Source organism: Danio rerio, chromosome 6, assembly GCF_052040795.2.
Source record: "Danio rerio strain M-AB ecotype USA chromosome 6, GRCz13ab, whole genome shotgun sequence".
NCBI lineage: Eukaryota > Metazoa > Chordata > Actinopteri > Cypriniformes > Danionidae > Danio > Danio rerio.
The window spans coordinates 40118158-40137598 of record NC_141026.1 but is presented as its reverse complement, the minus strand read 5'-3'; the positions used below and the strand labels follow the sequence as shown (position 1 = coordinate 40137598).

The 19441-nt window shown below is 34.6% G+C and overlaps 2 protein-coding genes across 3 annotated transcripts in view; both read right to left on the bottom strand.

Moving 5' to 3' along the window:
- The window catches only part of LOC147836428 (uncharacterized), a 719152-nt gene that overhangs the window by 103343 nt on the left and 596368 nt on the right, over window positions 1–19441 (bottom strand). The gene's annotated exons all lie outside the window — the stretch shown is intronic.
- Window positions 1–19441, bottom strand: part of oca2 (oculocutaneous albinism II) — a 178881-nt gene that overhangs the window by 81361 nt on the left and 78079 nt on the right. For both annotated transcript variants that reach the window (XR_015493936.1, XM_087257613.1), the window contains exons 15-17: window positions 17997–18129; window positions 4753–4900; window positions 1078–1135 (exon numbers count right to left, since the gene is read on the bottom strand). Coding sequence is in view for 1 of the 2 variants with exons in the window: in XM_087257613.1 (XP_087113739.1) it covers window positions 1078–1135; window positions 4753–4900; window positions 17997–18129 (339 nt within the window). In the remaining variant the exon portion in view is untranslated. The remainder of the gene's footprint in view (window positions 1–1077; window positions 1136–4752; window positions 4901–17996; window positions 18130–19441) is intronic.

Here is a 19441-nt window from a genome sequence, read left to right as displayed (position 1 = left end):
CACCCAGGCTTTTAATTATTATTATTTAATTATATTTTACAATTATATGTAAATTAGAGGTATTGTTACACATTTGTCATTAAAATAAGGTCATAGCTTGCTGCTTAAGTCTTGCTGCTGTGCAACTGAAGCCGATCAAAGTTAGTCATTTCCAAGCAAAACCTGGTTTGCATGACTGCTTCCGAGCAAGGCCTTAATAATAATAAAAAAATAAATAAATAATAATAATAATAACAACAACAACAACAACAAAACAACAGTAATAATAATAATAATAATAAAGGGACTAAAACGAAAAGAAAATAAATAAATGAATAATCGCCGCCAAACTTCTTGCTGCTGTGCAACTGATGCTGAGAAATGATTGTTTCAGAGCCACTGTAGGCCTTAAAAATAATAATAATAATTTTCCCAGTGATGCGGCTGGAGGGGCATCTTCTGTGTAATAACGTGCTGGATAAGTTGGCAGTTCATTCCGCTGTGGCGACCCCAAATTAATAAAGGGAACAAGCCGAAAAGAAAATTAATGAATTAACGATAATAATAATAATAATAATAATAATAATAATAATAATAATAATAATAATAATTATTATTATTATTATTATTATTATTATTATTATTATTATTATTATTATTATTATTATTATTATTAGGCCCAGAATAAACACACTGGGCCCTGGGGCTATAACAAAGGGTACCATTTGTTTTTATTTTATTTCCTTCTATTTTAATTAAAATATAATATATTTATATTTTATACACATATAAATATCTATATATTTATACACATATGTATACATGTGTTCAATACTTTTTTCCTGTGTCATTTAATTTTATTCCACACGACTTCATTTGTTAACTAATTAAAATAGTTTATATATATATATATATATATATATATATATATATATATATATATATATATATATATATATATATATATATATATGTGTGTGGATTGCGTTGGTTGTTATCAACATACAGTCAAGTCAACAGCACCATTAGAAATTAGGGTTAGCAAAGAGGTCCAACACTCAATCAACCAGAGCCATCTTAATGCAGCTTTGTTTTTACCTTTTTCTGCAGCTCTTGAATATTGTGCTCCCAGTTTTTGTCTTCCTGCGAAATCTGCCTGTAAAAAAATAAGGGAACGACGCAGAATAAGAGTGTGTTAATATATCCTTTCAGCCAGCATGTACACATGCAAATGAGTAGGCGTGGCGATTTCATGTGGTCACCCCGAACATTTTCTTTCCAGAACGAGAGATAGCCTGTTTGTTATATATATTGTTATATATTCCCTGTTTGTTTTATTTATATATATATATATATATATATATATATATATATATATATATATATATATATATATATATATATATATATATATATATATATATATATATATATATATAAACAGGCTACTGTTGAGAACAAAATTAGTCTGTGTGATTAAAATTTCAGTTCTCTACAAGAACTTCCGAGGGCAGACACAATTGAGAACAATTACCTACTTTTCTACAGGTTAATTATTTCTCATTTATCATCCTGGGCTTCTGGGCATGTACTGCTGACAGACACAACAGGTGTCATGCAGTTGGAATGAATATATTTTGGACCTAATAGGGTGTTTTCGAGTGATCTGATATCTAGACACTTTTCTGAAAATATCCTCATTTACTCACCCCAAGCCCATCCGATATATGCACTCATCGGCCACTTTATTAGGTACATCTTACTATTTTCTGGTTGGAACCACTTTTGCTTCCATAACAGCCTTAACTCTTCATGGCATAGATTCAAAGAGATGCTTAGGAACATTTCTTAGAGATTTTGGCCCATACTAAGATAATAGAATCTCGCAGTTAGATCAGATTTTTTTTGGCTGCAAATACATAACATTAATATTCCATTCCATCACATCCCAAAGGTGTTATTGGGGGATTAAGATCTGGTGTCTGTGGAGTCATTTTTGCATTGCGAACTCAATGAGGTCATTTGAGCTTTGTCACAAATGGAGCATTATCCTCAGAGAAGCAAATATCACAAGATGGGTACACTGTGGTCATAAAGGCATGGACATATCCTGCAACAATGCTCAGGTGGTAGGCTGTGGTGTTTAAATGATGCACTAAGAGGTACAAAGTGTGCTAAGAAAATGTCTCCCACACCATTTCAGCACTAGCAGGATGGATTCATGCTTTCATGTAGTCTATATCAAATTCTGTCTTTCTCAACTAAATTAGGGCTGGGAGATATGACAAAAAAATTTTATCACAATACAAATCACTTCGTATTGTGATTATGATATATTTCACAATATAGTACAATTTCTGCAAATTCAATCAATTAATATTTTATATGTATTTTGACCACATGTAAAATAATATTTATTTATACATTTTGAATGATATATTCATTCATTAATTTTATTTTAACAGTAAACTGGGAAATAAGATTATATTCATTCGTAACTGATCATAATTCACACTTTATGTAGAACTTATACAGGCTTCATTTCACTGAGTTGCTATCATATGATTGGCTAATGTTGTTGGCGAGAGTTTTCTTTCTTCATCTGAAGAGAAATTAAGGTTTTGGAGGATTTTTCTCCAGGAATCTAAAGAATGTGAATAGGGAACAACATTTGTGATGATCCAAAATACATATTTAAGCTTGGCCTGTCACAATAATCAATATATCGACTTATTGCACAACACATGGACAAGACCTCAATCATTTTTGGAGATGCAATATACAGTTGAAGTCAGAATTATTAGCCCCCCTGAATTATTCGGCAGAATTATCAGCCCCCCTGAAATAATTTTTTCTTCCCAATTTCTGTTTAACAGAGAGAAGATTGTTTTCAACACATTTCTAAACATACTATAATTTGACTAGATATTTTTCAAGACACTTCTATTTAGCTTAAAGTGACATTTAAAGGTTTAACTAGGTTAATTAGGTTAAATATGAAGGTTAGGGTAATTATGCAAGTTATTGTATAACGATGGTTTGTTCTGTAGACAGTCGTAAAAAAAATTTGCTCAAAGGGGCTAAAAATATTGGCCTTAAAATGGTATTTAAAAAAATTATAACTGCTTTTATTCTAGTTGAAATAAAACAAATAAGACTTTCTCCAGAAGAAAAAAATATTACCAGGCATACTGTGAAAATTTCCTTGCTCTGCTAAACATCATTTGAGAAATAAAAAAAAAACAAAAAAAAACTCAAAGAGGGGCTAATAATTCTGACTTCAACTGTATATCGCCTATACTCAAAAACTAATTCTAGCAACATTTTAGCTGATCACGCAACATCTCTATCTCTATTAAAGGTGCCAGTATGGTTACAAATACTGTAGTATTTACTATAAAATAGTGAAGTATATTTTCATGTGGGTGTCTGACAAATGAAAATAGATCTGGTAGCAGATACCGCAGCCTCTGTTACTTTTTAACTTTTGTGTTAACATTTATTATGACTTATTTAGGATATCCGTTTTATACACTTTGATTCCAACCTAATTATTACATTGGTAAAATAACTATAGTATAGTTAAATATTCTTAAGAATAAAATATTATGTGTTCTTTGGAAGAGTGTGCTTGCATTGGGATGATATAATATTGTCATTCTGGCATTATTAATGAGTGGCATAAAATGCTCTTAAAATGAAAATAATATAATTTATCGCAATATATTTTGTTGCAATATATCACACAACAAAAAATAGATATTGTGACAGGACTAATTTGAGCAGCCTAATTTCTTAGTAATCCACATGACCCAAACAAATAAGGGACAACAAGTACAGGTTTTTCCCAAGCAAATTAATCAGCTCCAATCATTCTTGAAAAAAATAAATCTGTGTTGCACATTCATGAGATGCTTCAGTTTGCTATCTCTTGCATGACTTATGCAAAGTTATAGTAAAAAACTTTGATTTCTCTTTAGTACAAGAAAGAAAGTCATATTTATGAGGTGGATGGACTAGAGATGAGTAATATGTATATAGTTTAATATCATATATGTGATGTCAAAATGGCTTATAATAGTCAATAAGGCTTAAAAATGTACAAAGTAAATGTACTTTTTTTAATTTGTTTGCACTCATGAGTAAACACTAAAATCAATCACAAATATATGCTTATATTCAACACTCTACATTCATGATTTTAACATTCATCAAAAACACCAAGTCAGTTTTGAATTACATTACTTTCCACCTTATCAAATAATTATTTGAAACCAAAATTAGCCCTAATGTGATAGTTTAGCACTTTAGTCTGTTAAACCATGTTAATTTTATTATAATAATTGTAATTATTATGGTAAGAAATCCAGGGTGTTGTTCTAAGTGTCTGATTTAGTGAAATATTTTTCAAAGTTTCCTCTAAATTACACAGTAAATCAGAATTTATACCAGCGTGTTACAAACTATCAATATTTACAGAATGTAAAACAGGGATTTGCATGGATAAATTAAATTAAATTAAATTAAATTAAATTAAATTAAATTAAATTAAATTAAATTAAATTAAATTAAATTAAATTTAATTTAATTTAATTTAATTTAATTTAATTTAATTTAATTACATAAGTGAACACTAAAATCAGCAAATGAAATGGCAACAAAAATATGCTTATATCCAACATACTGTGCATCTTTGATTTTAACATACAAATATTTACAGCGTGAGCCAGACTGCCTCAATTTTAAGCAGACAGACAACATAAAGAACAGCACCTCTGGAAGGTCTTGAGCTTCTTGCGCAGGAGGCTTTCCAGATTGAGCACCTTCTGCATGAGAAGACACTTGACGGCGGTCTCCTCTCGGCTGGCAGGGTTAATGCGATGGGCTGTCTGCCTCCACACCAGAATCTCATGCTTCAGCTCTGCAAGACGACACAAATCGGGACAAGATAAAGAGTTCAGACAAATACAAATTAAGATAAGAATTTCAAATCTGTTACAAAAAAACTGGTAAGAAACCGATAACAAGAAATATTAAAGATAGGGATTTATAGTTAATCTTAGTCAATCCAGAACATATATAAAAATGGAGGGTAAATTGTGACACTTCTGTTTACACATTTATTCAGAATTTTTTTTAGCTCAGAGCTTTGAAATTTGACCATCTTTGACATGTGACTATGGCTAACAATTTCACTACAGATACTGTACAGCTACATGTAAATGCAAACAGATCTTGCACATTGTTAAAAATACCATGACCAAATTAAAGCAAACAAAATAAAGAATCCATTTTTGTTGAATAAAAAACTATAAACACTTAAATTTAGCTTAAAATACCAAGTAAAAAACAGTTATTTATAATAATGCAAGCCTTATTTTTTTATAACTTCAAACTAAAATTTGCCTTAATATGCCAGTTTAGCATGAATCTGTAAAACTATGCTAACTTTACAATAATAACTGTAATTATTAGGGTAACTTTATAAGATTTCTAATTTTATAACATATTTTGTAATGTTTTTTTTTTAACTATGCGGTAAATTACACAAAATAAAAAAAATAAAAATAAAGTAACACAAAAATTAAATAAAAAAAATTAAATACAGCAACACAAAATAAAATAAAATAAAGCAACACAAGAATAAAATAAAATAAAATAATAAACTAAAATATAATAAACTAAAGCAACACAAAAATAAAATACAATAAAGCAAAACAAAAATAAAATATAACAAAGCACTACAAATTAAAATAAAATAGAAGGAATGAAAATAAAACAACACTAAAATAAAAAATAAAATAAAATAAAGCAACACAAAAAATCTAAATAAAGCAAAACTAAAATAAAATGAAAACAACACAAATTTATTAAATTAAATTAAATAAAATAAAATAAAATTAAATTAAATTAAATTAAATTAAATTAAATTAAATTAAATTAAATTAAATTAAATTAAATTAAATTAAATTAAAAAGACATGACGGAAACTTAATGATAACCAAATTTAATTCCTTAAATTTCGATGGTAATGAAAAAACACTGTAAAGGCATTTATTTTATTTATTTTTTTAAATCGAATGGAGACGGTGAGGAAGGAAAAGATAAGGTAAATCGAGAAAAAAAAAGACAAGGAGGGGCAAGGATTTGTACTAGTCCTTCAGCATGACTCCTCAGCAGTGTTGGTGGGGCTGCTAGGGAAAGCTTTCCAGAAGCTAATTGACACAGGAAAAACATGCTGATCACAATCGACACAGTAATGCATCATGCCGAGGGCCTGGAAAACTATATCAGCCGCACAGCAGGCCTGATTTTTTGAAAGTAAGGCTCTGTGGGGACTTGAGGCTTTACAGAATTAGAAATTGGACTGGCATTGCGTGGTCACCATCAGACTTAGTGGAGGTCTTTGGTTCCAGACGCAGCAAGCACCTAGGGTACTGGCAAACGGATCATTTAAGTTCCTGTTCTTTATAAAGCACACTTCGAAAAGTTTGCATCAACTCCATACCGAGCAGCATTCATTCATTGTGTTCATCACCCGATAACCCAATAATCAGAGGAAGGAGAAGAAGACTGACATTCCGGATTGTGCAAGTATCATGCTGATGATGGCTCAAAGCGAAGACAATCCTCACAGCGGGCATTGGCCAGTGGTGTGGCAGAACATATAAAGCGGCCGGGGGAAGGCATTTGTTTCAGCTGCTTGTCTCTCCTATTGTTTTATCTCCAAAATGACAGGTGCAAAAATGCATAAATTTAATTGAGGCTCTGGGTGTGATGTATTCATTCACGCCACACAGAGCAGAGTGTTTTCAAAAGAACTCAGTTTTTCTGTTGATGTACTGTATTTTAAGCTTGAGCAGAACTGAATTTGGACTCTTTTTGCTTAAAAAAAAAAGCAAAAAGTCTCATTGAATATAGGTTTACACTTTATTTTAAAGTGTCCACGTAACTGTGTGACTATTCATTTAAATACTAAGTATTGTCTTATTATTAGCGATCTTGCAGGACTCCCAGAATTCATCAAGATTCTTTGGATTCATTTTCAATGTCTCCTCCTTCATCTTAACCCCAGACATACTCAATAATGTTCATGTCTGGTGACTGAGCTGGCCAATTTTGGAGCACTTTGACCTTATTTGCTATCAGGAACTTTGTTATGGAGGCTAAAGTATGAGAAGGAGCGCTATCTGGCTAAAGAATTTGCCCTCTCCTGTGGTTTGTAATGTAACGGGCAGCACAAATGTCTTGATACCTCGGGCTGTTGATGTTGCCATCCACTCTTGCACGCCCCCATACTGACTGTGAACCCAAACCATGATTTTTCCTTCACCAAACTTGACTGATTTCTATGAGAATCTTGGGTCCATGCGGGTTCCAATAGGTCTTCTGTAGTATTTGTGATGATTGGGATGCAGTTCAACAGATGATTCACTGGAAAAATCTACCGTCTGCCACTTTTCCAAATGATCAACTAGAAGTCAAGTTATTATTTGTTGCTCTTACAACTGGGATCGATGACAAGACTTTTGTCTTTTGTGAGGTAGTGTACAGTTGTCCACGTTTTAATATTTACATTTATCACACAATTATGGAACTTTGTGATACGAAAAGTTTTTGGAAAAAGTGAGCTTTTTGTAGCCTAAAGAATACACTGTAGTGTTAGTTGCATGCAGTTATAACTCATTGTAATTACTAAGGTAAGCACGTGAAACATAGACACTGTAAACGATTTTTGCAAATTACACAGTATTTAACTGTAATATGAACTGTATTTTACTGTAGGACAGTTATCCAGTATCTACTGTATTTTTGTGGTTGCATTGTGAAAATTACTATATTTTACAGTAAAGACATTCTGTAAAATACGTACACAGCAAGATAAATAATGCTCTAAATGTAAATACAGTATTTTGCTGTTATTGATTTATAGTAATACTGGTGAACTGATGCCAGTCAGTTACTGTACAGAAAATTCTACAGGAAATTGTTAACAGTGTAACAAGGACACATTAAAAAGTGTAAACTGATATAATTACTATAAGATAAAAAAAAACTTTAATTAAAATAGAATAGAATAGAATAGAATAGAATAGAATAGAATAGAATAGAATAGAATAGAATAGAATAGAATAGAATAGAATAGAATAGAATAGAATAGAATAGAGGTACTGGACATATTCCCTTCTCTTGATTACAGTGAACTCATTGTCATGTTCAAGAAACCAGTTTGAGATAATTTGTGGTTTATGACATGGTGTGTTATCCTGCTGGAAGTAACCATCAGAAGATGGGTACACTGGTCATAAAGGGATGGACATGGTCAGCAGCAATTCTCAGCTAGGCTGTGGCATTAACACAATCTTCAATTGGTACGAATGGGCCCAAAGTGTGCCAAGAAAATATCCCTCACACCATTACACCACCTCCACCAGCCTGAACCGTTGATACAAGGCAAGATAGATCCATGCTTTCATGGTGTTGATGCTAAATTCGGACCCTCCCATCCAAATGTCTGGATATTTTCTCTTTTTCGGACCATTCTCTGTGAACCCATATGGTTGTGCGAGAAAATCCTAGCAGATCAGCAGTTTCTAAAATACTCAGACCAACCCATCTGCACCAACAACCATGCCACATTCAAAGTCACCTAAATCCCCTTTCTTCCCCATTCTGATGTTCGCTTTGAACTGCAGCAGATCATCCTGACCATGTCTACATGCCTAAATGCATTGAGTTGCTGCCCTGTGACTGGCTAATTAGAAATTTGGGTTAACGAGCAGCTGGACAGGTGTACCTAATAAAGTGGCCAGTGATTGTATAACAATATGAAGTACTTGTTAAAAATGAAGCTATAATATTTAATTTCAAAGTCACATACAGTACAGTAGAGTAAGTTTTAATTACTCTAAATTTCTCAAAGCCCACAAAATTCCATCATTTTGCACAAAATTAATGTTTAAAGGTCTATTCAAGCATGACCAGTGAATCTGTTTTAGATAGTAAACTCCTGCATATATTTATACTATATAAGTACTCATCAACTTTCGCATCGAGCCCAGATTTCTAGGTAACTAAGGCCAAATAACTGTTGTGACTGGGCTAATCAACATGCAGTTCTCATACACCATCACCACCAACTCATCAAAAAATGGCTCAAAAGACCTGCTTTAAATTGGATGATCAACCACTGTGTAACTCTTATAGCATTCTAAAAGAAAACATTACGGTGCATGAAGGGGCTTCGTGTTTTCCTCTCAATCTGACTTTTAAGTGCGGCAAAGGCCTCTCGGGGAACCTTGTGAATGGCTGGAATGAGTGGTTTATTATAAAGCAGCTATTGTCATCCTGTCAGGAGTGTGAAGGAGAGCTCAGGTGTGGAGCTGTTCAGGAGATGTGAGAAGCAGACAGAGCAGCTGCTCAAGAGGCTAATGGCCATCTGTAGAGAGACTCTGACAACCGCACATGATTATTCTGACGCTTTATTTTCATAACAAATGATGGAATAAACAGAGCCCATTTGACTTGGGGTTAAAATGATCAAAACATGCAGCTGAAAAAAGGTTTGCAAGTACAGAGATAATTTTAGCACTTAAAGTTTAATTCTGAATGTTACTTGTGTATTATTATAAGTTGTAACATTCTGTAGACACTTGCAGAAATGGGGTTATCTTAAAAGAACACACTGTCACAAAAGGAACACAAAAATCTTGCTGCCTAAATATCTGTTGTTGAATCAAAAACTTTTCTAGTCAACTAACACCAATCAAATTGACAAATAATATTAGGTTCAACTTTGTATAAGTTAAAATTTTGTTTACATCTGATTAACTTATTAGAATAAGTTAAAGCAACAGTTTAACCAATAGTTAACATGTGAAAATCCCAGGGAGCAAAGAAGTCTGGCCCAGATTTGGCATAAAGCTGGCACAGCAGGCATTCATCCGGCTCAGGCATACAGCATGGGCCAAGCATGGCCCAGGTTTGAGACATGGCACCATCTTTAGGGCGGCATGCAATACATGGGCCAGATGTCAAATGTAATATTTAGTCAAGACGTTAAAGATTGATATGTGGGCTCCATAAGTCTGGTCTATCTTGACCCACATTTAAAATACATTTAAATTATTATTCATTCATTCATTCATATTCTTTTTGGATTAGTCCCTTTATTAATCCGGGGTCGCCACAGTGGAATGAACCACCAACTTATCCAGCACGTTTTTAAGCAGCGGATGCCCTTCCAGATGCAACCCATCTCTGGGAAACAACCATACACACTCATTCACTACAGACAATTTAGCCTACCCAATTCACCTGTACCACATGTCTTTGGACTGTGGGGGAAACCGGAGCACCCGGAGGAAACCCACGCGAACGCCGGAAGAACATGCAAACTCTACACAGAAATGCCAACTGACCCAGTCGAGGCTCAAACCAGCGACCTTCTTGTTGTGAGGCAGCAGCACTACCTACTGCTCCACTGCGTCGCCTAAATTATTATTTGAGTAAAGATATTTTTTGATGCTTGACGCCATTTTCATTTTCCTCTTTGTATTTTCAAATGCCTTTATTTTAATCCAGGAAACAATCAAGACGTATTAATCTATTGTTTCCTGTGTATTGCAAGATAAGTTAATTTAATATACATTACATATATTTTATTAACCAAATTATTATGTTATGAATTATACACACAGTTTAGACCAAGTTATGGGTTATTAACTTGGCTGAGACTGGAGCCAGATATGTTGATAAGTTTGGCCCTTATATGGAAGGCAGACTTCGTCCAGTCATTTACCGTAATTCACTGAGGCATGTGGGCCAAGCAAAAGCTGATTGTGTGGAAAAGCAAAAAGAAATTTTGCTATGTGGGCATCAATAATATAACTTTCTAACACTCAAAAAATAATATTTTTATTAAAATACAACCTTTCCCTAAACAATGCCCTCAATACACCTCTGACTTATCCTGTATTTACAAAAACTTGCTGAACAATAAAACTAAACTTTATTCACTTAAACGACTCCTTGATAGACATGTTGCTTGTCCTTGTGCACACTTGCATGCAACCAACCCTAAACCTAGGGTACCATAATAAACCATAGCTGTATATATACATACCTGACAAAAGTTTTGTCGCCTAAGTTTTAGGAACAACACATAATAATTTGACTTCGAGTTGATCATTTGTTATCAGAAGTGCCTTAAATGAAAGGCAAGGGCCTCTGGATTTTGCTTAGACAAAAGTCTTGTCACTTAACAGAAATAATGTACAGTACAGAATATAAAGTCATGGTGCAGTGGAAAAATAATTAATATTTTGTATCCCATGCACTTGGACGACAGCTTTGATACATCTCTGCAATGACTCAAATAACTTATTAATAAAGTCATCTAAAATGGCAAAAGAAGCGATCTTGCAGAACTCCTAGAGTTCATCAAGATTCTTTGGATTCCTCAATACCTCCTCCTTCCACTTACCCCAGACTGCTCAATAATGTTCATGTCTGGTGACTGGGCTAGTCAGTCCTGGAGCACCTTGACTTTCTTTGCTTTAAGGAACTTTGATGTGGAGGCTGAAGTATGAAAAGGAGCGCTATCCGGCTAAAGAATTTTCCCTCTCCTTTGGTTTGTTAAATAACGGGCAGCACAAATGTTTTAAGTCCTCAGGCTGTTGATGTTGCCATCCAATGTGCAGATCTCTTGCACACCCCCAAACTGAATGTAATCCCAAACCAAGATTTTCCTTCACCGATCTTGACTCATTTCTTGACTTTTCCAAATTATCAACTAGAATCTGGAAAAATCTACAGTCTGCCACTTTTCCAAATGATCGACTAGAAGTCTTTTTTGCTCTTACAACTGGGATCGATGACGTTTGTCAAGTAGTGTACAGTAGTATTTACATTTGAAGTGAATCATAAACATTTTTCACAACTGTCCTAAGACAAGAATTGGTGTTGTTTTATACTTTTAGGACAACTTTGACCAAAGGTTTTTGATGTCGAATGTGAAATGTTGACTACTCTAGAAAGTGCATTAATGCTCTGTAGATGAATAAACAGCTGTCCTGTAGTACATGTAAGGACACCTTAAAATAAGGTGTGACCTAATTAAATACAATCTTAAAAACAAGTTCTGTAAAAAAGTCATACAGGAATGATAAGATTTTTACACTAATTTTCTAGATTTTTTTACGTTTGTGAACCTAATAATATTTATTAGTACTCAACCCTTTTTTATTTTAACTTAGAAGTCATAAAACATTAAAGATTAACAGAGATGTTTGTGTTGCACATCATAGAAGACATTGGAAGCATCTTGTCTTATTATTATGAATGAGACTGCATGTCCTTATCCTATGAGAAGACGCTTTGCTGAATTATTTATGAAAACATGCATTGTTTTTTTATGACAGCCTTCAAACTAAGTGAGAGGTGTGCTGATGGAGTAATTGAGCTTTTGGCTTTGTAAGTGATAAGTGAAACCCCTTCCACATACCATAAATAATTGACAAACACAATTTATTCTCTTTGTGATTGTAATTGGTCTGTACTAATGAAATGGCTTATGGATATGCTGTAAAATAAGCTTTAAAACACACTTATTTTTTAATTAAATTGCCATTTATTTAAAATGTGCTTACTCTTAAGTGTTTCCAAATCAATACATGTTTTGTTTTTTCTGTTTTTCATAAAATAAAAATTTAAAGAATTGTGAAAAACAGGAAATCATTGACTTCCATAGAAGGAGAAACAAATACTGGATGTTATTGGTTACAGCTTCCAATATTTTTGTAAATATCATCAATTGTGTTTAACAGAAGAAGCTCAAACAGGTTTGGGACAAGTGAAGTTAGAGCAAATAATGAAATAATTGTCAGTTTAGGGTTAACTTTACATTTAAAATTGGGAAAAATGCATTGGAAAATGCATATAGGGGTCACAGAGCATATACTGAGCATGTTTATTGTGTGGCATGTTTCTATACAGCTTTTATGGTCTGAAACTGAAATCGCTGTTGCATTGACAGTTTCTCCTGTCCTCCTCCACTCCAAATTTTGCAGTATTTCCTAAAACTACAATGAGAACTGCAGCACTGCTAAAACACAGATATTATGGCTCTTTTAGACATTCTGGCAACTATAAGAACATGTCAGACCTCATTAGATTATAGTAGACTTTTTTTTCACTGTGAGTTAAGCAGAATAGGTTGACATGCATTTGCTAATTAAGGCCCATGCTTACACTAGTGCGTTTTAGTTTTAAAACACCATTTTAGATCAAAAATGATTTACGTCCACACTATCGTTTCAACTAGTGTTTCTGAACATATCTCCGTCCACACTACGCCACCAAAAATGTATATCACGTGACCATTCGTGCACTCTGGGCATGCGCGTTCTAGTATAAATAGGAAGCATGCGTCTCGCTCAGCATTTGGTTATTATTAGTCAACAAACGTTGGTTGAACAATGAACGCAATGGCAAAGAAAGCAAGAGAGGTATTTTTGTGGACAGATGACGAGGTTGAGTTGTTACTAAACGAATTTACAAATGAATAACTGCACAATGGCGCCTAAAACAGACAATAGTGCAAACAACGCTCCCATTTCTGTGTCCATGTTGTTGTTTACAGTGAAGGTTGGTCTGCTGTCTTCCGGTAGCGTTAAAGCCATGTGTAATAGTCATGTGATCACGGAGCAGCAGAGTTTCAGAATGCTCCGCTTTCGGTGCTTAAAAACTCCGGCGTAGTGTGGACGGATGGCGCAACCGTAGCAAAACTTATAAACAGGGCCAAAGTCTGTTCGGGAACCATCAAAATGTGTGGCATACCCAATTCACCTGTACCACATGTCTTTGGACTTATGGGGGAAACCGGAGCACCCGAAGGAAACCAACGCAAACACAGGGAGAACGTGCAAACTCCACACAGAAATGCCAGCTGATCCAGCTAAGGCTCAAACCAGCGACCTTCTTGCTGTGAGGCAAAAGTGCTACCCACTGCGCCACCGCGTCGCCTGTTTCTTTTTTAATGAGTTTTTTTTTTTTAAAAGTCATTATTTTAGAAAAATAGACTATGCTGCAGTAAGTGAGTTTTTACTTAATAAAATAAATTACATATGCCTTAGAACAGAGGTGGCCAATCCTGTTCCTGGAGATCTACCTTCCTGCAGATTTCAGTTGCAACCCTTATCAAACACACCTGTCTGTAATTATCAAGTGGATTTCAGGTCCTAATTAATTGGTTCAGGTGGGTTTGATCAGGGTAGGAGCTAAACTGTACAGGAAGGTAGATCTCCAGGAACAGGATTGAGCACCCCTGCCTTAGAATATGAAAATGAAATGCAATAAAGGAGCGAACCACTCTTTGGGAGCACAGACACTAATTACAGTTCTAGGAGATGTTAATACTGGACAATTTAGATGACATACTTTGACTAAGGCATTTCAGAATGACTGAAACAACATTTCAGATGTTGTACAATGTGGTCGGTCAGCTGGTTTGTCCATTAATGTAATCCCATTGCACCCATTTTTCATAATCAGTTAAAATGATCAGTTAAAATAAAACCGTGACTACTTTGTTGTGCATGTTAAAATGTAAAGTTTATGCATTATATATTTTATGATTGGAATACAGTTCATGCATATATTTCTAATTGTTTAAAAAGTTTATCCTACTCAGACGTGTTCATTTAAGTTTTTATTCTCATTTTTAAAATGTATGCACATTTTGGCATTTCCAGTAAGCTTTTTTTTTCTTTGCAATATTCCAAAATGAGCATAAAAATAGGTGAATAGAAACTATACAGTGATACTATACTACTACTCTAATGGCAAATAGTTGACGTACTGATACAGTACATTTGCAGAATGTCTAAAGGAGACTATCAAAATAGAGTATAACCAGCCATTACCTTTAATGACTGCTCAGAATGGAAGAATATCTGAGTAAAAAAAAAAAAGTGTAACATTCTGCAAGTGAGACTCTGTACTGTCCGTGGAGGTGTTGTTGAAGTGATGACTCCCTAGGTGAGAGTGCTATTGACCTGTCAGTGTCTGTGAGGCCTTTAACGGCCTTTCGAGCTGTTTTAGCACCTTCATGCTTGGAAATGTGCCCTGTTCCATCAGAATGTCATAAATATGCAACTTCGACACATTGGCCAATCCAAACAAGTGTTAGACAATGTTGAATATCAAGGTACAAGATCAACATAGGACCTGACAGGCTGGTAACTACAGAGCCATAACCATGCACTAACATGGATGTAATCAGGATGTATTTTTGCAGAGTCATGTAAGAAAAGGGTAGTTAATATTGAGCTGTAGTTGCTCTTAGGCAGAACTAGGTAGGGAAATTTTGGAGTCAATCACCTGGGGCCTCATGTACAAAGACTTGCTTTGAATTAATACTTAAACATTGTGTAAGGACAAAGCTGTAATTGTGCATACGCAGTAAAAAAAATCTGATGTATGAAACACTGCACACGCAGAATCCCAAGCATATTCTATTTGTTCATCCGAATTTACGTGAAATTGAGAGCAGCACGCACAAGCGCAAACCCTCTCCTTGCCTCCCCCCTGTATGAATATGGTAATGACTCCACTTTTGGAAAAACCAAACGAGAAAGCATTGGCAAATGCAAGCAAGAAGAGAAACTTCACAGAATGTGAATTGTAAGTGCTCCTATCGGAGGCAGACCAGAGAAAAACAAGTATGCAAGTTTGACCTCCGGAATTAATAACAAAAGAAAAAAAATGAGTTGGAGAGTTTAGCTGACGCGATTAACGCAGTGGGGTCCGAACATCGCATTGTGAGTAAATAAAAAAATGGTCCGATTTAAAGGCAACTTCTCCATGATGGACATCCAGTGTTAACTAGCCTCCAGCGCCTTGACTGTAGCTCTGCACAAGAAGTTCATCCAGGCGCGAAATGTTCGTCCCAAACGGAGCCTGATATCTGTCAAGGTTTTTTTTTTCTTCACTTTTGTCAATTGGTAAAGTTTTGTTCCTGGTCACAGTCGCCACTGGCTTGCTTGGTTTGGGACTTGTGGAGCTGTGCATTGATGGATTTGCTCTTCAGTGTTTGGACTTTTTTAAGCAGTAATGTTTAAACCACAGTGAACTGAACTAAACTAAACTTTAACTTTTAAATCTGGACTGACAGTTTTATTTTACTAGAACTTCTATGTTGAGCTGCTTTGACACAATCTACATTGTAAAAGCGCTATAAAAATAAAGATTGAATTGAAATGATTAATCAAAGTTCAACATTAACTAATGCATTACTAATATCCAAAGTTGTGCTTTTTACCATTGTGCCGTGAGTAAACAGGAACTAACATGGACTAGCGTTTTTAAACTTAATTAAAATTAACTTACGTTAACAAAGATTATAAACACCATTATAAACTTATTACTAATAGTTTGTTCATGTTAGTAAATACATTAACTAACATTAAGTAATGGCGATTATCTTAAAGTGTTACCTTTTTATTTATGATTATATACAGTGCATCCAGAAAGTATTCAAAGCGCTTCACCTTTTCCACATTTTTTATGTTACAGCTTTATTCCAAAATAGATTCAGTTAATTTATTTCCTCAAAATTCTATACACAATACCCCGTAATGACAGTACTGTATGAAAAAAGTATTGAAAAAATTAAAAACCTGAAAAAATCACATGTACAAAAGTAAATACTTTGTTGATGCACTTTTGGCAGCAATTACAGCCTCAAATCTTTTTGAATATGATGCCACAAGCTTGACACACCTGTCTTTGAGAATTTTTGCCCATTCCTCTTCACAGTACCTTTCAAGCTCTATCAGGTTGGATGGGAAGCGACGGTGTACAGCCATTTTCATATCTCTCCAGAGATGTTCAATAGGATTTAGGTCTGGGTTCTGGCTGGGCCACTCAAGGACATTCACTTAGTTGTTGTGAAGTCACTCCATTGATGTTTTGTATTGTGGGTATTGAGTGTAGAATTTTAAGGAAATAAATTAATTTAATCTATTTGGGAATAAGGCTGTAATATAAAAAATGTGCAAAAAGTGAATCGCTATGAATACTTATCGGACGCACTGTAACTGATTTTATTCTGGGTTTTATTTTTATGATAGTACTTTAAATTAAAACTTTTAGGTAAAAGGGAACTTTTGGAGAACTTGGTGAAAGTTTGTTCAGTTTATTAACAAAAATACAGCAAATCAATTTGATTAACCTTTTAGCTGGGAATGGTGCTTTGGCAGATGGTGTAGTTACAACATCTACCAGCAGGGGCTAAAAAACCCACAGTAAGCAGACAGCTTGACCCCTTAAAAAACAAAAATAATAATAATAATATGAGGAGAGAGGGGAAAAAAAGGAGAAAGGAGAAAAAAAGATAAGGGTAATGTCCTGTCTGAAAGTAGTACATACTGTAAGTCTAGGTCTTGAGAGGGGTCATCTACGACAGGATTTATGTATTTAATACAGACCCGGTTAAGGCTTTCAGCACAGGCTCATCCGATAAGAATAATGGAAATATCAGGAAAAACAGCCTGAAGGGTACAAAGAGACTAAACGCATCAATGCGATCATAGGAGGAGGGGCGGATGAAAAATTGATGTATTGCTGAGGTTATAATCATCCATGAAAGGGTAGGCCATCCCTATCCTAGTCACAAGGGTTCAAAGATCAAATGTAAGGAGCTTTGGATAGGATAAGAGATTTGGTGTAAATAGCGGAGAATGCTGTATGACACCCGTTCACATTCTCAAATAGGAAGAACTGCAGAAGGTCAATTGTGCTCGCAACCACTCAATTGTTTTTACAAGTGATTTCTCATTCTTTAAGATCTAGGTCAATGGGATTATGAATACATTTTTCATCACACATGTCAGAACAAAAAAAGTTTGAATCCTAAAAAGAGGAAACGCAAGTGCTTCAGTAGCTCTCCTGAGGATAGCTCCTGGTTTGGGAGAAATCTGGTGCGTAGGATCAGAGCAGAATAAATGAATACTCACCCACGATTTCACTTGATTCCTTGTTGTAAAGTTTCTTATTCCAGAACAGCAACCTCAAAAAGGGAAACGAGGTCAGCAGCACCAGGCAGATTCCCAGGAACATGTAACCCGTAAAGGCCGCAAAGTCAATCCCCTGGAGGAAAAAAAGGGGGCGGGTTAATTTTCACCCTTTTTAAAAGCAACTTATGCAATTAATTTGCTGCGGCATTCCATGAAATCTATTCTAAGCGCTAAGTAGAGATCGCATCCACTTTACTGGCACTCCATATAATGTGGATGTAGGCCTTGATTACATTTCATCAACAGAATCATATCCAGCAGTTTTAATGCTTGCATCTTGATGCATTTTAACACTTATATAAGATTTAAATGAGCACCTGCATGTGGCATAAATCCTCTTAAAATGCTCTCGACTATTTATTAATTTTCATTCACGTCGATGAGAGCACGCATCACTCTCAGCTAAAAATATGAGCTTCGGATGATATTTCCTTGCCTGTTCATCCATCCCGTCTCTCATCATAACCAGATGGCATAACATTTTCAAATGGCACCACTGATAGAGATGTGTAAAATAGATCCGTGCGGCCTGAAATCTAATCCGACGACTTATCTCTCAATATACGGCTGCTGTGTAACCCATTGTAGTGAGGTATCATTGCTTGTTTATACAATGGCTTTTGTACATACAAGATATTTTACAAGCAGAGCCAAACAGAGGCTTGCTTGCATACAATTGGGAAACTTTCACAAGGCTACTGAGGCAAAATACAAAGTCATAAACATTTTTGTATGCTGATTTCGAAAATCTAGTTTAAAATCCTACAAGAAATGAATATTAATAATAATAATAATAATAATAATAATAATAATAAATTGTTATGACCCTGTCTTTCCTTTTCTTACCTTTAGATGTCCTCGCAGTGTGACGTCACAGTTAATTAGTTGATTTATGGATGGAGGTTGTACATATTTGAATTTTATTTGGTGGACCGTTATTCCCCAGAGAGGCCACTTTGTAGGGCAATAACATCAAAAACCTGACACCTGCTGTGAAAATTCTAAAAGGCGATACCACGAGAATTGTGGGGCACTAAAACAATACATTTTCTGATCCGAAAAGAAGATCCGGAAATCAGCTGTTCAACTGTTTTTTTTAAATCACACTAAGCCCCCCTTCCTGACCTTTACTTTACCTTCTCCACCAAAGCAATCACTCAAACTCCATACAGAATGTCCAAGTTTTGAATATGGTGTATCTTTTAGCTCTATATTCATGTTTGGCATCATTTTAAATGTATTTGTGTGGTTGGTAAAATGGTCTCAATTTCACTGTAATATTTCAATTAAAAATTTTAATTGTATATGTTGATCTGGTCTTCGGCTTTGATAAGATCTTTGCAAAATTCTCCACCTCAAAGAGAAGGGTTCACAACCTTAAACTC